This window comes from Xiphias gladius, chromosome 1, assembly GCF_016859285.1.
Source record: "Xiphias gladius isolate SHS-SW01 ecotype Sanya breed wild chromosome 1, ASM1685928v1, whole genome shotgun sequence".
NCBI classification, from domain to species: Eukaryota; Metazoa; Chordata; class Actinopteri; order Istiophoriformes; family Xiphiidae; genus Xiphias; species Xiphias gladius.
The window spans coordinates 25,858,495-25,880,832 of record NC_053400.1 but is presented as its reverse complement, the minus strand read 5'-3'; the positions used below and the strand labels follow the sequence as shown (position 1 = coordinate 25,880,832).

The 22,338-nt window shown below is 40.2% G+C and overlaps 2 protein-coding genes across 6 annotated transcripts in view; one reads left to right on the top strand and one right to left on the bottom strand.

The window, feature by feature from the left end:
• homer2 (homer scaffold protein 2) overlaps positions 1-11,695 on the bottom strand; it is a 33,812-nt gene extending 22,117 nt beyond the window's left edge. Inside the window, exons 1-2 of one of the 3 annotated variants that reach the window (XM_040127074.1) lie at positions 11,513-11,695; positions 3,817-3,935 (exon numbers count right to left, since the gene is read on the bottom strand). In XM_040127074.1, coding sequence (XP_039983008.1) covers positions 3,817-3,890 — 74 coding nt within the window. In that variant the 5' untranslated portion in view covers positions 3,891-3,935; positions 11,513-11,695. Of the gene's footprint in view, positions 1-3,816; positions 3,936-10,798; positions 11,294-11,512 lie in introns of those variants that run through there. The other 2 variants (XM_040127093.1, XM_040127084.1) reach the window with 2 other exon arrangements.
• A 9-nt stretch (positions 11,696-11,704) lies between these two features.
• Positions 11,705-13,813, top strand: LOC120789900 (RNA guanine-N7 methyltransferase activating subunit-like). 3 transcript variants are annotated; one of them, XM_040127106.1, is made up of 3 exons: positions 11,705-11,806; positions 12,133-12,303; positions 12,933-13,813. In XM_040127106.1, the coding sequence occupies exons 2-3, from the start codon at positions 12,134-12,136 to the stop codon at positions 13,150-13,152; spliced, it is 390 nt and encodes a 129-aa protein (XP_039983040.1). In that variant the 5' UTR covers positions 11,705-11,806; position 12,133; the 3' UTR covers positions 13,153-13,813. The 3 variants fall into 3 exon arrangements, with proteins under 3 accessions (XP_039983040.1, XP_039983055.1, XP_039983048.1); XM_040127121.1 differs by having other exon boundaries at positions 11,785-11,828; XM_040127114.1 differs by having other exon boundaries at positions 11,786-11,867.
• The last annotated feature ends 8,525 nt before the right edge of the window (positions 13,814-22,338 follow it).

Genomic DNA, 22,338 nt, shown 5'->3' with positions numbered 1-22,338 from the left:
ATACACACACACACACACACACACACACACACACACACACACCACAGCCTGACTCGGGTAGAAAGCTGTTGTGAAATAAGCACTTCATTAGGCACAGCTGTACAACTCCTTATTCATGCAATTATCCAATTAGCCAATCATTTTCAGTTAATGTTCACATCAAACATCTGAATGTTGAAAATGTGATCTCAGTGACTTGACCTTGGCCTGATTGTTGGTGCCAGATGGGTTGGTCTGAGTATTTCTGAAACTTCTAATCTCCTGGGATTTTCACACACACAGCAGTGTTTAGAGTTTACTCAGAATGGTGCGAAAAAACAAACAACCAGTAAGCGAAAGTTCTATGGATGGATGTGCCTTGTTGGTGAGAGAGGTCAGAGGAGAATGGCAAGACCTGTTGGGGGCGGACAGAAAGGCTATGGTTACTCAGATAACCACTCTTTACAACAGTGGTGAGCAGAAAAGCATCTCAAAATTCACAACATGTCGAGCCTTGAGGCGAATGGCCTACAACAGCAGAAGACCACATTCTTTTCCAGTCTTGTACACAAAGAACGGAAATCTGAGGCTGCAGTGGGCAAGGCTAACCAAAACTGGACAATTGAAGACTGGAAAAATGTAACCCGGTGTGATGAATCTGGATTTCTGCTGAGGCAGCAGATGGTTTGGTCAGAATATAGCAACAACAGCATGGTTCTATGGACCCAACCTGCCCCGTGTCGACAGTCCGGACTGGTGGTGGTGGTGTAATGGTGTGGGGAATTTTTTCTTGGCACGCTTTGGGCTCCTTAATACCAATCAATCATTGTTTGAATGCCATAGCCATTCTTAGTATTGCTGCTGACAATTGAGTCCCTTTATGTCCCACAATTTACCCATCTTCTAATGGCTGCTTCCAGCATGATGATGCACCATGTCACGAAGCAAAAGTCGTCTCAAACTGGTTTTGTGAGCATGACAGTGAGTTCCGTGGCCTCCCCAGTCACCAGATTGATCTGAATCCAGCAGAACACCGGTGGGATGTGGTAAAATTTGACATTCGCAGCATGAATGTGCAGGTGAAAAATCTACAGAAATTATATATGATACAATCACATCAACAAGGACAAGAATCTTCCAACATCTTGCGGAATACATGCCATGAAGAATTGAGGCTGTTCTGAGTGCAAAGGGAGGCCCTACCCAATAATAGAATTTTGTTCCTAATTAAAGGACTTGGTGAATGCATGTTCAGAAAATCCTCTTCTCATTCCATGTTTTCTCTTTAAAGCAAAAAGAATACTATACATGCATACTGGTATAACTGTTACTGTCTGGTATAATGTACAATTATGCAGGTGTAGATCTATAAAGTATACGTTATGACTGGGAAAGATGGGGAGGCGACACGTTTAATCCAATCTAGAGAAAAGGCCACAAGCTTGGTCTTTCTTGTAGTATTTGTGTTTTTTCTGAAAAAAATAAGAAAAATCAATGAGTGCTCTGTCAGACATTTTAAAGACAAGAATCTGCTATTTCATTTCTCATTTCAACATCATGAGCCATGTTGCCACATCCAAGAATATTTCTAGGACATTGTTCAAGAACAGCTTGAGGTAAAAATAACCACACCGGCATGTGGTACACTCAAATTCTCAGTTCCATACAAACTGCACAGGCACTTGACACTGAAAGAACATCACTGCTGAGAGTGGAATACCATTTGCACTTCCCTTTAGTGGTAGTGCGTAACAGGGACTGGACCCAGCAAGATTAAATTATCCACCGGAACGTCGCATTTCAAAAGGTGAGTGCAAGTGGTTGCAATGCTCTTCTATAAAGTTGAAGAGCGAGGAACAATTAAGTGGAGTAGCAGGATGAGAGTGATCAGAGGACACCTTAAGAACTTGATGGATGCAGATGAAGAATACTGTATGGGGGAGACAGATGGGAAGTACTTATCTATCTGGAATTCAATGCGTGAATGCTTCTTTCAGACCTGCCACTGTTTACTTGGCTCACACTGATTGGTACAATACTCTCATAACCTACTTGGAAATGTTGGTGTAGCGCCTCTGTCTTTTTGTCTAACTTTCTTTTTGTTTTATCTTGTTGTCTATGCAATTATACATTTTATTGGTTTGTCCTGGCACCTACTGCATGCCCAGTGGCCATGGTCTCTTTTTTCCCTCAAAACTATGTTCTTGGATGTTCTTCCACGTATTTTCCAAGGGTCGGGGTATCTTCATTCAAAAATGGTTTAAAAAAAAAAAAAAAAAAAAAAAGATAAAAACAGGTTTGAGATTATTGGTTTTGCAGACTGCATTCCCCTGCCCACGGTGCCAACACCGAAGAGGTGGTGGTGGGGGGGGTGGGGGGTTTCCAGATGCCGTTAAAGCATTTGAGGAGCTTTTCAGTAGAAGTCACAGCCCATACTGAAGTCACACCGGAAATTTGCACAGTGAAATTCATTCACATTTCCTCGTAAAATAGAAAGGTTTAGTGGTATAATAAACGATATATGCTCTCAGTTGCAAACTGTAGCTGTGTTGCACCCACAAGTCCTTTTTGGACTATGACCCTCCAAGTCTTGGACCCCCTCAATGCTCCCTTAAAAGCCAGCAGTGTCTGTTCCAACTATTTATCATTGTAAATTTCTGAGTCAAAGCGCACCAAAATTTAACTCGATGCAAAAGCAGTAAGTATTGACTTTAACTCAATAATCGAATCCACTATTGTTAACTGTTAACTTCTATTGAAGTTAACAGATTTGGGTCTAAATTTTTGCCAATGAAAAGGATAGGAACATCTTTTAAGACTGGTGATCTTTGAAATGCTAGGTAGGCCTATTATGTCTTGTTAACATGCTGCTTAGTTGTATTTTATTTGGATGCTGTTTCTATGTATCATTTTGTCCTCTGATGATTGGTTTGGTTATTGTAGTCTCATTCTGTAAAGGCCCTTACATGGTTTAGATTAGGTGCTAATGAAACAAAATGATCAGAGATCACTGATCTCTACTCCACATAATTTAGACACTTTGTTACAAACATGCTCCACGGAGAGCTTTTAGCAAACTTTTTACATCAACTTTCGGTTTTAAACCCTGTGAAAAACGATACTTTCTAGTATTCTTTCTTCCTATTTGCTTTCCCTTCTTTGCTTGCCGTTTACTTTCATGACATGAAGGTTTTCAACACAATGTGTGAAGTTGGCACAAGGGTGCTGAGCTGGACACAGTGGCACAGCCACACTTTGCTTGGTGCAGTAAAATATCATTCATACACTATAAAAACCATTACAAATATTGCATTTTTTTAAGAGCACAGGGATTTGCTACGGAAAATAAGCCAAAATCCAAATCATCTGAGAGCATATTCTTCAAAAGTCACTAAATGTTAACAGCTGTTAAAGCTAGCAGAAACCTACACATCCCCTCCTGTACAGCAAAACTAAGGGTTGCATTAACAGGGTACAGATGGTGCCGTTGTTGCTGTAATGCTTTACAACAACTGGCAAAAGGAGATGTCAAGAGGACATTCAGTTCAGCATTACTTTAAGGCACTACTATGCAGGTCCCAGTTAAAATAATGTCAGACAGGCTGGTTGGCAGAAAAAATTCATGAGCTAATAAAGCTTTTACTTCCATTGGGATTATGGTTCTCACAGAAATGAAAGCCTAATAATTTCACTGCCCCCTTTAAGCTTAATCTCAGACTTCATCTGCTTTTGGGAACAACAAAACCCATTACACAGATCACTGTTGTCGCTTTATATACACACGAACACACACACACACACACACACACACACACACACACACACACACACTCTGACCTTTGCAGTGGCAGTGTCTGGAGCCAGTTCACACTGGCAGGGGAAGAGAAGTGAAAGGCCACTGCTGAACACATGGATGCACTCACACAACTGTTGGTGGAATCCAGTGATCTGCTTTTCTGAGATAAAAAAAAACATTAGATTGATTGATTTTACTGGATAAAAAGGCAGATGACATTTTGGACTTTGTGACTGCTGAATTCTTTTTCCTGCTGACTGTTAGGTGCTCTCTGTCCCCATCTGGTGCTTTAAATAATTTACCTGTGTGTGTGTGTGTGTGTGTGTGTGTGTGTGTGTGTGTGTGTGTGTGTGTGTGTGTTTCTGTGTGGGGGGAGCAGGTTTGAGTTAGTTTGTACTGTCTGTGCCTACATACACCTACACACCCACCTCATGCCCATACACAGTGGTGATACAGCAATCGTCATGTGCATCAGCAAAAGAATAAATTATAAACAAAAGGAATGTGCGGACAACCATATCTGAGGACTAAGACAATTGGTTGGGAAAGGTCTGTGTCCTACCTATAAATATGAACATTAAGGTTTTTTTTCCCTTTTTAAACATATAATGAATCTATATTACAAAAATGTATGATAGAGCACAAAGTCATACACCTAGAAACTATGATTTCAGTTTGGAGGAGGAAAAATGTTGGCAAAAGGCTGCCATGGTAGTTGGATATTGCAAGTGATGCAGAACTAAGCCTGCCGGCCTCTTGTTCTCTTAAATCCTTTAAAATTTTAGGCCAATCACTCCCTATGATTTATTTAAACACTGTATTCTCCAGAGTTTAAGTGAAGTTTGCTAAGAGAAGGATTATCCTCCTGCTTAAAGCAGACATTTTAAGATGATGGGGGATGACACCATGTCCTGAGAGGAAGTGTGAATAACAGCAGGCAGCTTCTATCCTTGACTAAGAGTTTGGATGGTGATTTTAATGCAAGCGGTTGCAGTCACGTTGCATTTGTGTTCTGCTACACCTGTAGAATCCAGGCATGTTTGTCCAGAGAGTGACAACACAGCCTCATCGAAATTTCTGAATCCACTCAAGGCTCATTCCCCAAACAAACTTTCCTCATCAGTCACAGTCACCTACCTCTCTGTCAGAATGGAAGCACCATGACAGCTGTATAGATATTGATAAGTGATTTGGGAATTTGATGTCAAAACATTGAGTTTTGACACTGAACTCCTCAAACAGGCTTTGTAGCATGTTTAACAGTGATTAGCAGTCCCTGCAGCTTCAGATATGTGCACTGCAACATTCTTCACGTTCCTTGAGAGTGTGAACGTTAACGTTACTTTACCAACCCCAGAAGTCACACAAGACGCGAGGCAGCACATACAACTACGCAAATGTAGATAAATGTGTTTAATGGTTGAAAATGACAATGCAGACAGGCAAACATATGCTTATGGATGCTGTACATCTGGCTTTTTTTTTTTGTTCCTTTTACATAAGTTGATAGTCATAAGTTTTTTTTTTTTTTTTAAATAATTAATTCTTTTTTTCCCCCCAAGGAGGCGACTAGTCTCCCTTTATATGGGTCACCAGAGAGATAGCATCAACACACAATGTCTGGGTTTTACACCATGTTTGGAGTGTAAAATGAGCTGGGGACAAATAAGCTAGTCAACTGTATATCCAGGTACTAATGAGTCCAGACCAACAGGCAAAATGATATGAATGAGTCTGTTACACTATAATACGATATCTTCATTAGTAAGACAACATCTCCCTCTCAGTGGGACTTCATAAGATCATTGCCCCGGTTAGAAGTATGTTTTTCCCCCTTTGAACATCTTTACAGCAAACAGTTTTACTAACAAAACACACAACTTTGGGAATGTTAGCAGTCAAATTCAGGACAGTCAAGTTTTCTCAACGAGACAAGCACTAAAGCAGGACAAAACACCAAGCTACATTAATTACTTAAAATCATTACATTACTAGCAGAATATGTATAAAACGCCATCCTTGAACCCAAGTGGTCTGACAAATACAAGGAATTTGCATTTCTGTCTGTTCTAAGAACTCTAGTGACAAAAGCTGCATTATTCGTTTGTCAAATATCTACAGTACAATAGGAGAAGAACACTGAGTTAGAGCACTTATCCTCCCTCACTTTCTCAGCTGGTGCTGACAACAATAAACTAAGTTTCCGTTGGCTTTTCTGTGGGACCGAGTAACAAAAAAGAGCATCTTCTCTCAAATCTGTTGGAGAAAGAAAATGAGAAACTCATATATAGCTCACAAGGTGCAGAGATCTGGTGACTCTGGCAATATGAAAAATGGCAAAGGAATATGTTGTGACTACCACCCAGAATTATTTTGTGAATATAAAATACCAGAATTTGATCACTTGTATTCTCATTAGCTGGTGTATTCCTGTTCATAGGTCAGGTGAACAGAGTTGAGGCTCTCCGTAAATTTTTTTTTTTTGAGGCATGCTGGTGAGCAGAGCTACCTTATTAGTGAGAGCGGCATTTTTTCTTTGTGAATGAGCAAAGTAGGCAGGAAAGGAAAGCTCTGTGGGATTATCACTACAACACCACCTGGGCTTTTATCACAATAAACATGCTGCTCTACTAATGATGTCAGGAGGTCTAAAAAGGGAGGACAGGTTTGCCTTCAGAAACTGTGGCACGCAATAACCTGGACTCTAAGATCCCTGCTGAGTGAGACAGTCTGATACTGAAATGCTGTGTGGCATAAATGAATGAATTTATCAGTTAAATTTATCGGTTGTCTCACACAAATGATATCAATCTCTTTCTCATGAAGGTCTGAGGTCTGAAACTGTTGATACGGTGAAGACAAGTGATAAACAGCGACTGGGGTAATTGTTTTGTTCAGCTTCTTTTTGTAGTAAAATACATTACTTCAGCCATTCAATGTGCTCGGCTGTTTTTCATTTAATGCTTAAAAACGGATTATCAATTAGCTGACCAACAAAAAGTATATCAACAACAATTTTGATAACTTATTAGTCACTTAAGCAATTCACCAGGCAGAAATGTCAAACATTTACTGCTTTATTCTATTGTATGTCGTTTTTTTAATCAAAGACCTTCAGGTTTTGAATTGTTAGTCGGACAAAACAAGCAATTTGAAGATGTCACCTCGAGCTCTGTGGACTTGTAATGGGATCCTGTGGTTCTCAACCTTTTGAGCTTGTGGACCCTTAAATTGAAACAGTGTCTATTTGTGACCCCTCATGACACGAGTTGGAAGAGGTTCAACACAACAGTGACTTTTTCTTCTCAGATAGTTCCATTTGAAGGATTTTAAGAGCCCTGAAGGGGAAAAATATGCAGTATTTCACAAGAAAAAAAAGCAAAGGAATTTTTTTTTTTTTAAACAGAAATATCTTTATCTTACTTTATTTTTAGTTTTATTAAATACTTTTTTTTGTCCCTTTAATCATCTGGGGACTCTTGAGATGTTTTGTCACTCCTTTGTCCAGGAATCACTGGACTAACCAATGAACCCAAAAATAATTGCTAGATTAATCAATTATCAAAATAATCATTAGCTGCTGCCAAATTTCATTGTTATTCGACATTTTAGCCACAGAGGTAATATAACTTTAAAAACATGTCTGACATGTTTAATCTTAACATTGTTTGTTTCATATCATTTTATTTTCTGTCTGTTTTAATTGCTATTATTGAAGATAACCTTCAGCATTACTTCAGTGTTTTGGCAGTATACTGAAATTTACTCGTGCCAGTAAAGCTCATTAAACTGGCGAGAGAGACTGTGTCCCATGCAACAAGGGCAGCAGACTCAAACCAGCAACCACATTGATCCCCCTCCACCACACTGAGGCGATAGGTCACCTAACCCAACTAAATCTGAGAGCTCAGAGGAAAAAGGAAGTGAGGAAGTCTCCTAAGAAGCACAGCATGGCAGCAGATGGCCTCCTAGGCCTCAACCATCTGGTGAGGCAACAACCAATCCGCCGTCAGTCTGTCCCCTTTCATTTACCCATGATTCTTTAACAGCGAGACCTGCTTCTACGCCCCTACTACACCTCTACAACCCTCTCCTCCAGCCACAGACAGAGAACGCACACTGGGATTAGGCTTTCAGTCCACTCTCCTGCCTGGGCAGCCAAGAGACCCACATGTCACAGAGCCTAATCAATGAATGTTAAGCCTTTAGCTGTCACTCTCTGGCCAGTCAGGAGATTATCATCTATCCGTGTGTTAGGGCTGCTCCCAGCATGACTTACTTTAAATAGCAATATGCTGATTGCATTGCTGTTTGTGCGACTGCTTATTCAGTAGGAAGGGCCTTTCAGGCAATCTGAGCTTTATTTTGGAGATGCAGCACTTAAACTGTCAAACTTTACTGGGCATGCTGCACACATACAATGTTTTAATATAATTGTGTTTTATAAATCATGTGGAAATGACACGATCAATAATATGTCAGGTTAAAAGGGTACTGACCTGAGAGGAAAGTGACAAAGGAAGATAGATACTGAGGGTGTTAACGTGTGTGTTTGTGTATGTATTGTGTGATTTATAGTTAATCTATAACTCCCTTTAGGAGCCAAGAGCTTTAGGGACAAATGGACCCCTAAATTCTGCAAAAAAAACAAAAACAAAAAACAAACACTACAAACCTTATATAGTTCCCATCAACAAGTCACTCACACACACGCAAGTGCACGCACGCACGCACACACACCTTATCTACACTGACTGGTCATTTAAGGCAGGACACATTTCATCATAACCAAGTGTGATAGGGTTGTAATACATTGCACAATTAAGCACGCATGTGAATTCAGTCTTGACTATTGTTTGAGACACTTTGTTGTTTTTGAAGAAAAAAAAAATGCCAACAACCCCCTAGTTTCAGCTTCTCAGTAGTGAGGACTTTGAGCTTTTCTTTGTTGTATTCAATAAGAAACTGAGTATTTTAGGATTTGAAATGCTGGTTGGAGAAACAAGCAATTTAGTGACATCATTAGTTGCAGAAATGATTAGTTGATGAATTGATTACTCAATTGTCAGAAAATTACTTGGTAACAACTTTTTAATTGTTTAATTCATTTCTTAAGCAAAAATGTCAAACATCCGCTGGTTCCAGCTTCTGAAATTAGATTTGTTTGTTGATTTCCTTTGTCTTCTATGAGAGGAAATTCAATTTTTGGGGTTTTGGACTGCTAGTCAGACAAAACAAGCTATTTGAGGTCATCACCTTAGGTGTTGATAACTTGTGGCTTTTTTTCTTTACTTTTATGACATTTTAGATTTGATAATTATCCAATTCATAATCTGTTGATTCAATCAGCACTAAAACAATTTTCAAAACCTTTCAAATATTAACTGAAAATTAATCATTAATTTAAAAATCTTAACTGATTAATGGTTTAAGTCATTTCTTAAGCTGAAATATCAACTCATTGCTGGTTCCAGTTTGTCAAATGTGAATATCTGGTGATTTTATTAGTCTTAAATAAAAAATAAATTAAATATAATGATAAATATATTAAATATCTTTGGGTTTTAGACTAATAGTCCAACAAAAACAGCAGTATGAAGACTTAATCTTAGGCTCTGAGAACTTATGATGGGGCATTTTTCACAAAGAAAATGAAATAACAATGAAAACAATCATCAGTTTGTGACCCCCAACAGTGGATTTCCAGAATGGCTGGCCAAATGAAATTTCCTGGGAGTCTTTTGTGTCGTTTCTGGAAAGTATTCACCCGTCAGGTGATACTACAGGTTGGCACTGACTGAAACCAGGGAACTGGAAAAGGGAGACCTGTTACGAATGTCTCTTGTGACTTCCTGCCTTGGATTGGATGAGCTGCCATGCTGCTGCTGGTCTACTGGGTCAGTTTCATGACACAACACTACTGACTCCTCTCCTCCTCTGACTGTTTTAAACCTGCGTGGTTAGTAAGCCAAAGTCTGGAGGAGTCGTCGGGACTGTTTAACTGGTTTCTTATAATTAAAAACATCTCAGCTCAGGAAAAAAAAAATCGATCACTATGGCACTTTTTACACAATTATTTAACATTAACGCTGCCTCATATTTTTTCATAAACAAAAGGTTTCTTAACGTCACAAATGTAAGCATCCATAAAGTTTCCCATAAATTATTCAGACTGGTTTGATTCTGAAATAAATTAATTACACTAAGCCGTTATTACTGCAATTCTTAATCTCAAATAAAAGCCATACAAAACAGGATTAGGAAGTTCAGAGAGAGAACTCAGTAATGTATATAGATGTGAAGTGAGCTCATGATTGCATAACTATGGCATTGAGCCACAGAGTTAACATTCGCACCATAGTGGACTATGGAGGCAAAATAATATTCTTGTACCCTGTAAACAACTGTGGGAGCACAACACTACCCTCCAGCCCCGTGGACAACGCACACACTAAAATACGCACACTCCCAGAAGTACCATCTCTCCTTTTTCGTGGGCAGTGTTGCCTCTGAAACCACCATATCGAAACCCTCTCAAACCCAAATTCGCACAGACAAATGAGGAGGGAACGAAGTATTCAAAGAGGAATTAGAGGATCCATCCGAAATTCTGCGCGAAAATAATACAAAATATCCATCATTAGAAAAACGTGTCATCAAGCATTTTCACACATTAAATCGGGAGAGCAGCTAAGGGTCACCTCTTCATTTTCTCACACTGCCAAATAATCTGGCTGTAAAATAGTGAATTGTGGTCTTCCTCGGTTCCAAACACGCGAGGGCAAGCGCTGAGGGAACAGCGGCAATTACAGTCAAATTTATTCAGAGGCTCGACACCGTAAACCAGACAGTTGTAGAGGTATTTTGCCCAAATATCACCGCGCGCTCTCTCACACACACTCACACACACACACACACACACACACACACACACACACACGCGCTCGCGCGCGCGACATTTCAGTCAGCGCAGGTGTCACGGGAGGCGCTCTTCTGAAGGGCAGCGCTTTTTGGATTACTCACCCCATTGCCGCGGACTTGAGGAACAACTCCTTTTCAATATGTCGGTTTTAGTGGCCGTGGTTTGAGAGGGGAAATAGTGTTTAGGAAGCGCAGTCAAAGTCCACAGACGATTAGTGGTCCAAAGAGTCCATTTCCCGTGCGCCGGCTTCGAACAAGTCCTCTTGCTGCTGAGAGACAGCTGAAATATGAGAGCACTTCTTCGTAAACTCGATTCGCCGGGTTGTCAAGCTCGGTCTCACGGAACCCCGCTCATTTCAGGAAGTTTTTTCTCTTTGCCCGTTTGTTTTCCCTCTTCACGCGCGCGACGGAATAAATCCCGCTCCGGAATGGCTCCTTCCTCGCTGTCGTCGGGCAATCGGCGCTAATGAATTAAGTTAATGTTTGCATTTCCCTGCCTGCTCGCTGCGCAGAGTTTCTTCCTCCCCAGCGGGATTGTGTTTCATGTGAAGGGCGGCAGCGGCGGCAGCAGCAGCAGCGACACTGAGCGGCTTCCACCTGCTCAGGCTTTTGCCACAGCCACCCACTTTTTTTTTTTTTTTTTTTCTTCTTCCCTAACCTGTGGTATCTGCTGTTCTGTCTGGGGTTTCCGTCAGAGTTTTAATCCAATCTGTGGTCTGAAATCACGCACGATTTAAACCCAAGATAAATTAACGTGAAACACCAACCAAATGACCAGCGGCGATGATAGGTTTTTCTAAATTCAGGTGAACTTACATGTTTTAGGCTCCCAGCAGTTGGCACTTTCTCCTAAATTAAGCCAAATTGCGGTTGCGATATGCGATTATCTGCGGCGCTCGTTGGCATCCTCAGCTCAAAATGCGTCTCTGTGACTTGACTTTTAAAGGACGACAGTTTCAGACGATTTGATATTGACCGTTGGTCCTGTTTCTAACTGGCAGGTAACAGTCGTCAATCAGTAGCAGGTGTGCGCGCCCCCGGAACCATTAATAGCCGTTCGCGCGTTCCCAGAGGAAGCGTTTCAGCGACGCACCAATACTGGGATTTCGGGTAGGTCGGCTCATGGCGGCAGGTATCGATGTCTAGCTAAAGTTAACAACATTCACTACGCGTGAGTCGTTTGTTTTCAAGGGCGTTCGCGTTAAAAATGCTTTTATTGTGATTTCTGAGTTGTTTGTATCTTTAGACAACGCTAATTACATCCAGATCAGCTCAGCTTCTTATCGGTCCGCATGGGGAATTTGTCCTGCGGCAGCTAAAACAGGAACAAAACAGAGACACCCGCTAGTAAACGGAATAAAAACTTATATATAGCCGCGTTAGCAGCTTCGTCGCGATATCCAGTGCTTAAGTGACTTTCCCTCCTGTGACTGCAGAATGACCGAGAGCACGGAAAGCCGGCAGGAGTACGAGGAGCTGTTTGCTCAAAGGTTCTCGTCGGAGGACCGTGAGTACCAGCAGTACCTGAACCGTCCGGCTGACCCACCACCCATCGTCGAGGACTGGAGGGGTCGTGCGGGAGGCAGCCAGAGAGGCAGGGATAACCGGTAATGTAACGTTAGCTCGCAAAGTGGGCAGAGACAGCAACCTGATAACTTGAATTTCACATTATTAACATACCAGGGTTTGGGCTGCACGTTTATGGTAAATAAAACTCTCTCTAATAACCAGGTGATACAAATGTGCAACGGTGTGATCTTGGAGCAGTGTTTTTTTATACAGGAAGGTGATAGTGATATTTTATTATAGCAACACTGTTATGTAGCCACGGCTGCGACCGGTGATTATTTTCAATATCGATTAATATGTCGATTATTCGAAAATGTCCATGACATTCTCCCAGAGTCCAAGGTAAAAAAAATCTTAAATTGTCTTGTCTAACCAACAGTCTAAAAGCAAAGGTATTCAGTTTACAGAAATCTAAAACGGAGAAAAGCTGCCAAATTGTCACATTTGAGAAGCTGAAATCAGTTTTCGCTTGAAAAATTACTAAAAGGGAGAAACCAGTGAACGCAGCTAGGTTTACTCTGGAGAAACCTGATTTCTTGGCTATTTATAAGCACAACTTGAGTTTCTAACTGCTTTTTTTATAATATGTGCCATGTAATGCATGCATTAGTACCTGTTGTCAAAGACTGATTTGATTGATTGTTAATTAATATTTGTCTCTATCTAGGTACCAGGACCGTCATGGACACAGAGGTCGTGGGTGGAGAGGAGGCCGCGGTTGGGGAGGAGACCGAGGGTGGAGAGGGGACTATCGTGAGCAGCAACACTGGCATGACCGAGACCGAGACAGGCACTCGGGTCATGGAAGTGGGTATCAGTCAGGCCCTCCAAGCTCCAACCAGGGATACAACTCCCATTATCAGAGACCACATTATGACCGTTACTGATCTCTGCTCTAATCTCTCAGGTGTTCAGTATTTATAGTATTCAGTCTTATAACTTGCATTGCAATATTATACGTGGCAATGTGCAACTGTTCTTTTTTTTTTTTTTGTGTGTGTGGCTCTCACTACCACAGTCTCATAAGCAAGGGCTGAGCAATATATCAATATTGATCTTTTATTTCCCATCATTGTAATTGTGTGGAAGTTGTTTTTTTTTTAATATTGTGATTGTTTTATTCTCTGAATTTAAAAAAATAAATTAAATAAAATCAATACATAGAAAATAGTCGAATACTAGATTTTTCCCAGAATGATTTCTGAAAAGACAGTGAAAAATGACAGTTTCTGTTTTACTTCCACATATTTTTCATACCTAAATAGTCCAGTTTTTGCTCATATTGCTCAGTTACATTTTAAATGTACATTATATTGAAAATGATACATTTTCTCATTAGATTTTTAGGATTTTTTTTTTTTGTGTTCAGATAGTTTTTGCTGCTACTTTTATACATGGTTTGATATGATATTGTAATGAATTATACAGTACAGTATTGTTGCAAACGGTGAATCTGAATTTCCAGAGAAACTATTTGTAATGCAGCTTTATTTTTCTGTTTCATAAGGACATAACTGAACTGTTGTCAATAAATGTGTATTTTCTTAATGAGTGGTTGGTTTCGTCAGGTTATGGGGCTCAACATTTAGCAAAATTTAAGACAGTGTCAGTCCTAGGCAGCACACTAACATTAAGTATTATAGGATACTGTAATACCTAATATAACTATTGGATACTCTCTTCCTCTGGCCACTAAAAATCCTTTGATTGAAACAGAAGAAAAAAAGCACTCTTTAGTCTAATTACTCACAACTAATGTTCATAGTAAAACCTAATTTGTAACAAGGAGTTGCAAGCAGAAATTGATTTGTTTTAAGGAGTTATAAGCCACAAGGTTAGAGACCAGTCCTTGTTGAAATTATTGGCTCCCCTGATTTTTAAGTATAGAATTAACATCTTCAGAAATAAATGCAAATTAACCAATTTTGAGTGATCAAAATACTAAAAATGTCCAAAGTTGCCGAACAAATCCAAAAAATCTTTTCAGATAGTGAAATAAAAATACAGACATAAAATGTATGCTTGACACAATTATTGGCACCCCTGTGATGAATTTAAATTAGTTCCTCAAACAAGAAAAAAAAAAACTCGCCCTTGCTTCATTTTCAGTGTTAACGTAACGAATTAACCAATGAATGATGGTTTTACTGTATAAAAAGATGCTGATTGTTTCCAGTTTGCTGGAGACAAGTGAGCTGTCTGAGAGCATCAGAAATGCTTTTATCTAAAAACATAATTCCAAAGGCTACAAGGCGATCGCCAAAGATCTTGAAATCCCTGTTGCAACAGTTCGTAATCTTATCAAGAAGTTTCACAGTTATAAACTGTGAAATGCCCCAGGGTGCGGTGCTAGGAAGAAACTCAGTGAGAGAAGTCAGCGAAGGTTGATGTTGATTGTGGAAAAAACACCACGCAAGTCATCTAAAGAGCTTCAGGCTGACCTGGAGCAATCTGGAGCGGTGGTTTCAGCCTGTACCATACGCCACACACGAAACCAAGTAGGGCGCCATGGGCCAAGGCCCAGGAGGACACCACTACTGATAGAAATGCACAAAAAGGCAAGACTAATGTTTGCAAAAACTTTCATAGACAAGCCACAGTCTTTCTGGGATAATGTTGTATGGAAACCAAACCAAAGTAGAGCTCTTTGAGAATCAATTGTGCATCAGTTTGTTTATAGGTGATGAAATAAAGCCCATAAGGAAAAGACCACCTTACATACAGTAAAACATGGTTGAGGTTCTATCATCTTGTGGGGCTGCTTTGCTGCCTCTGGTACTGGAGGCATTGAATGTATCAAAGGAATGATGAAATCAGAAGATCACCAAGGTGTTTCAAAGCTAATGTGTTACCCAGTGTCAGAAAACTAGGTTTGAGGTGAAGGTCTTACATCTTTCAGCAGGACAACGACCCAGAGCACACTTCCAGTAGCACAAAAGAATGGTTAAAAAGGAAAAGATGGACTGTTTTAAACTGGCCAGCAATGAGTCCTGACCTAAATCCCATTGAAACTTTTGGAGAGAGCTGAAATCCGCCATTGCAAAAAGGACTCTGCAAACTTAAAAGAGCTTAAATGCAAAGCAATGGAAGAGGCAGAATCTACCAGCAGACAGGCGCAAGAAGCTTCTAGATGGCTATAAGCAACGTTCAGGGGCGGTCATTGTTGCCAAAGGTTGTGCAACCAAATATTATTGAAAGGTGCCAATAATTGTGTCTGGAGTACATTTTATGTTTTTTATTATTTCACTATCATGCAAGTTTTGTTTCTCTTTATTTTCTTTAGCTCAGTAATCTTGAACATTTTCTATAAATATTTTCGATTATACAAAATTGGTTAATTTGCATTTATTTCTGCAAAATATTCTAAATTCTGTACCTCAAATTCATGGGTGCCAATAATTTCAACCAGGACTGTATAAAAAGTATCTGCTTGGTCTTGAAAAGTATTAAGGTATTAAAGTGTTAAATTTAATTTACAAAGGTCTGAAATATTTCTTCTAGCCTGCGGTTGGAGGCAGAAAAAGCTCCACTATTGATGTTCCAGTCCTCTGACCTTATGGAAAATATGTGGACTATTTTTTTTATTAGTTAATCCATCCATCCATTTACTGCTTCTTATCCAGGTCATGTTTAAAGATATTAATAGTGAATGTTGCTATGTTGAGAAAAACTGACGTGTGATACAAATGTCAATAAACTCATATATCTTGGTATTAAATTCCATTCTATGTGGTATTTAAAATGTCTTAAAAAGTCTTAAATTTAATTTGGTGGACATATTGCTTTAGAGTAGGGGTCTCACACTACCTACCAGGACCAGATCTGGTCTGTGAGACAGTTTTGTTAGGCCCTCCACAAGTTTCAAAATTTATTGCTAAGTTCAGCCAAAAATTATTTTTTTCCCCATTTTATTCTTTCGCCGGTATTTTATTTTGCAGTAATCATTTTATTTTGTGGCAAGGCTGCAAAAATTTAAAGTCCCACTGACATTAAACTCAGACTTTAATGTCAGTCTAATGGATGGCACATTAAACCAGACCGCCTGAACAACTGTGCTGTTTGTGGAGAGAAAGCAGCATATACAGTAAATGGCCCATAAGAAGCCTAAGACCAATAGTTCACATTCTGAAATGCACCTAAAAAATTTATGTGCATCATTAATACATTACTGCTACATGCATCAGCGGCTATGGCATATGTAGCTCATTGCCTAAAGATGTCAGGGCTCGAGTATCTCGGTCCAATTACAGCAGATCTCAACTAAGTAACAAATGGCGACTTTGGACACATTGGCCCACTGCAGCGATCCACAACACATGCACAAACCCTCGGCATTGTTTTGTCACCGCCGGACTGCCGTTCTGTGGTTTCTATTTATGGCCGTGGCTAAGACGGGGTTAACAGCTCATTTGGGCTTCAGCGGTGCAATCAGCTGTGATGATATGGGAGGGAGCGTGGAGGTTAGGGAGAAAAGTGTGTGGGGGATGTGCTGAAACACACTGCTGGCACACAGCAGGGAAGGCTGCCATCACCACTGTAATCAGTTTAGATTAGAGAAACTCAACCCTAGAGAGCTGCATCTTCACAGAGCAGGGATGCACTTGACAGAGACAGAGACAGTAAAACTAAACCAGGGACTTATTGGCAAAGAAATATCAACACTTAACTCTTGCACTTTGGTGGCATGGAAAAGGATTAGTGGGCTAGATTAGTGTCTAAGAAATAAACCCGACTTCAAATTTCCCAGTGAAACAAATAGTTGAACAGTTTTGGAAACATGCTTATTTGCTTTCTTGTCGAGAGCTAGATGAGAACTCTCATCTCTCTCATGTCTGTCCATTAAATATGCAGCTACAGCCAGCGGGTAGTTACCTTCACTTGGCACATGGACTTTCAAAAGGGGGAAGCAGCTATCCTGGATCCGTCCAAAACTTAAAAAAAAATGAGCATACCAACACCTCTAAAGCTCATTAATTACCATGTTATATGTAGTTTTTTCATCCGTACAAAAGCCTACGCGCAAAAACAACACGCTGTGGTTTTATGGGGGCATTTATGTCTTAGTTATAATTTTTCCCCAAAATGTCAAACTGTTACTTTAAGGCTCAGGCAAGGTCATATTTCTCATGGAGTTTTTTAGCCATGGCTCTATGGATGGCAGTGTCGGTCAGTCAGTTGGTTTGTCGGTCCAACACTTTGGGCAAGAAAGAAATATCTCAAAAACTAATTGGGTGGATCACCATGAAATCTTTTGCAGACATTCATGGTTTCTCAGAGGAGGAATCATAATGACTTTGATGATCCACTGACTTGTCCTCAAGCACCACCATGAGGTTCACATTTGTGGTTTTGAGTGAAATGCCTTGATGAATATTTGATGAATTGTTATGAAATTTGCTACACATGTTCATTGCCCCCTCGGGCTGAACTGTAATTACTTTGGTGATCCCCTCCCCTAGCTCCACCATGAGGACGACATTTGTGGTTTTAACGAATATTTATTGGAATGCCAAATTGCGTAACTTTTCATTTAGCACCATCATCAGGTCACAATTTAAAATTTTCCGCTCTGGTTTATGTCCAAATATCAGCAAAACTAATGAAATTCCCATCAGTTTCAACTGTACTTCATGTTTAAGTGCCAATTAGGAAATGTTAGCATGCTAACCGGCTAAACACAGCCACCAAGTCTAATCCAGGGGTTGACATATTAATCGGGTCCTTTGCTGCCACCGAGCATTGAATTTCTCTTACACATTCACTGCAATCATCTCGTTAATGGTGCATAAAACATTTGGATTTCAGTGTGAGTACATTTTACATTATTGCTAGATTAAGAAAACTAGAATGGCACTCAGTAGACCGTATACCAAGGCCAAATATTTACGAAAATGTCGAAAAACACCTCACGATGTCGAAAAAAATCTTGCAACGTTAAGGAAAGCGATTTTAGAAATTCCTGTATCCGTCCCTTTAACTGGATCGGCACCGAAATGTAATGGTTTATTCCCTGGCCCTTACGCCATCCCTCCACCAAGTTTGGTGCAAATTGGTTCTGTACTTTTTGCGTAATCCTGCCCCCCAACAAAACAAACTAGAATGGCACTCAGTAGAGCGTATACCCCATACCAAGGCCACTGTCAAACAAGCTAAACCACATGTCAGAGAAAAAAAAAATCTAATTCATAGTAAATGATCTGGATCTGCCTCAAAATTTAATCCCTGGCCCTTGCCCCATCCCTTCACCAAGTTTGGTGGAAATCAGTTCAGTACTTTTTGCGTAATCCCATTGACAAATAAACAGACACAGGCGATAAAATAACGTCCTTGGGTGGGGGTACAAATTAGCCCTACCACATTGTTTCGGATAAGGTTTCATTCTGCTGCTTACTGGAGAGGAGATCATGAACCCTTTCAGTGGCCCATGTGGTCAAATATATTTCTATTATATTTTAATTAATAAGCTGTTAATTCACAGAGAGGCTTGGAGAGTGTACGCAAAGGAAAACAATAGAGAGAGACACAGTGAGGGACCAGCGAGAGTCCCCTCAGTCTGGACTGCCAGGCTGTCAGGCTTCATGTGGCCTGTTTGTGACAATACGATGTGACAGCAATGGAGACAGTGTGCTGGAGGCCATGTCCTTGGTGATGAACTCATCCACTATAATCATAACTCTCTCTCACCCCCTTCTGAGTGCATACACACACACACACACACACACACACACACACACACACTTGTGTGTGCACAAAACACTGCAGCCCTCCCCACCAACACGCACACAGAGACACCACATCCCCCCAGCCCCTGCAGCACTTGGCAACCTACATCTGGTGTTGGAGAGTGCAGGGGCTAAGGTTGGCCCGGGCCAGCCAGACCCCCGTGCAGAGTGTTCATGTAGCGTGTGACGTGTGTGAATGGCGGAGTACTCTTTGCTATGCTTGTTCTGGTGAAATGAATGCCCCCAGCTTTGTTACATACAGCTCTGGTACATACAAATCTGTACACAATCGCACCCTGTCACATGAACACACACGTGCAGACAGTAACCAAGCAGTCATACATGCACTTTGACTTAAAAATAGAGCCTAATAATTTCTGCTGCAGATCCGTGTTGATAACATCTTGTCCCCCGCTCATCGAACTGCATGCTCTATAAGTTAATCATGACGCCGCTCAGGTCATCCATGTAAAGACAGTGGACTCTGCCGCTGAGGGGCTCTTGTTAGCCAGATTATATCTGGTTTGATCTCCACTGCCACATGTAGGCAGGCTTTAGGAGTACTCAGTGCTGGAAGAAGTATTCAGATCCTTTACTCAATTAAAACGATCAATACAACAACGTAAAAATACTCCGTTACAAGTGAAAGTCCTGCATTCAAAACCTAATTAAGTAAACACACAGCAAAATGTCCTTTAAGTATCAGAAGTAAAGGTACTTGTTCTGCAGAAGATTGTCTCCTGTGACTGACATATTATTTTATATGACATTATTAGATTGTTAATAGTGGCGCATCAATGTGTAAGTTGCATTATAGTGCCATAGCTCTAATCTTCAACAATGTGTTGTATTTTATAAGCTGATCATATTTTATGTGCACAATTTTAGAATGGAAAATGAACTAGGAACTAGAGCTGATAAATAACGGTTGTGAAGTAAAATCTTCAATATTTCCCTCTGGATTGTTGTGGAGTAGAAGTATACATTTGTGGCAAATGGAAAGACTCATGTAAAAGTAAAAGTACTTCAAAACTGTACTTTACGGCAGTTTTTGATGATACATGTGCTTTACTTCTACTTTCCACCACTGGGAATACTGCCACACAGACTCAGGTAAGAAGTGGTCTTTCACTTTTTATCAAAACATCCTAGTCGATCTCTAGAACCAGGAACTTGATGGTGAGTACCAACTGAGCCATCTGCCAAGAAGTTACATCCACTGTTCAGTCAGTCTCCATCATCCAAACCAGTGCTTTGCCCCAGGGACAGGCTAATGTGTCATCTGAATTACACTCAGTACTAGTTAGGCTGAGAATCTTCTCAGTGCAGAGATGATATTGGTGTGTGAGTGATTTCTGACTGTCAAAAATGCAACAGCTCGGTCATCTTTTTTTGTTGTTTTTTTTTTTTTTCTTCGAGGGACGGACTTTCTTACATTCAGCAGATTATTAAATGAAAATTTTATTTCCATTCTTCAGCCTGCTCTGTGCTTACGTCCACCAAGGCAGCAATCAGACTTCAGGATGATGAGCATCAACACCCTGCAGAGCACCTCCCTGGTCCACCACTGAAAATTTACATTTTTGATTATTATTGAAAGTCACATTCAAAGGGGCACAGGCATAGATTTTCTTAGGATAGAAGAAATGTTCCAAAATAGGTTAACTCAAGGAATTTGGCTCATTTTGCTAGCCATGGTGACTCCAGGCTTGGTAACTACACCACCTGATCATACCTTTCATTGTGCTAAAGAAAGTCTGAATTCACGCACACGTGAAAATGCAACATGTCAGTAACAGACCTTTGTCAGGCATCACACTCACAATATGAAGCAACCAAGTCTTTATACTGGACCCACAGGCTGCAAACACCCCTCAAAAAGGAGTGAAATTACAAACACCAGACACAACAAGCCCACTTTTGTCAAAAAAAGTAAAAGAAGACCATGCATTATAAAAACCAAAATGTTGATGTTAAGCCATCAATTTTGACTGACCAAGTCAAAAACAGGAATTACTAAATCAGAATTATTTTAATTTTTATTATATTTATTTGATATTTGTAAGGGACCATGTACATTATTAAACATAAATGTTACCATTTGATGTATTGTACCAGAGTTAGTTTAGAGCTATAACATGGCAAGAAATGTAAAATACTCACATACTGTCTTATTATTTTGACATAGTATCAAAATTTTTAGTTCTCATACAATTTTTTTTTTTAAATCATGTATGACATTTATTTTTTATTTTTTCAAATCAAAATGTATACAATCCAAAGTATACAATACAAAGATGAAAATATGAAATGACTGAACAGACAAGGCAAAATAAGTGATGTTAGAAGAAGAAGTAGTTCAGACCGGGTGTATTTCATTTCACCGGGTGCGCATGGACTTTTCATCAACCCGCCATCTCCCCTGTCGCTATAGTCATATTGTCCCATTATCCTCCATGTAAAACCTGTGCTGTATGCAGTGAGACGGGAAAACCTCATCGACCTTCCTCTGCTCTTTCTTCTTCCGAACTATAAAGTGAGAGAAGTTACAAATTAGCAGTTTCAGCTGACATGAGCAAAGCTCAACACCCAGTGATTCAGTGGCTGGGGGGGGTTAGTGATGCTCACCACACAGTCCTATATATGTACTTGGTAATTACTTACCCAACTGCCTTACATCATTGGAATACGGATTATATAACTCCCACCAGCTTGACAAGCAGGGACACACACAAACACACACACATAAAACTCTGCCTCATCCATGTTTTTAAATGGATTACGGCGACAGAGGATGTGTCATGCTAACTGGTTGTACAGAACATTTAAATAAATGTAACAGCTAAGATTAATAACACTGGATAATTGCAGGATGACTGCTGGAGTCTTGGACTAAGTTATCAGCAACATCTTCTAAAAGGATTTTACAAATGGGCCTAAGGTGAATTCAATCAATCAGACTTCACAAAGGAAGACTGGAGATAGAAGAGGACTGAATGAACTCTTTAGTTAACTTAAAACTAATATTTTATAGGGGAACCCCACTGATTTTACTCATGAAAGTCTGTTTACAGGTCTTGGGGAGTGCTACTGCATGTCGGAAAAAGTCGTCTAAAGCCTTTTGTGGCTCCGGAGGAAGCTGCATGAAATCCGACGAAATACCTGAAGAAATGTGACTAGAGTCAGTGTCGACCGGGTCTGAAGACTACAAGTCTGAAAATGAAAACAATCTGCAGGTGTGGAGTTGTAAAGAAACACGTTTACCAGACCTCTGTAGCCCGCTGCTCATGTCTGCTTGATGCTACCTGCATGATTCTTCATACATGAGTGTATTACCCCGCTGGAACACAG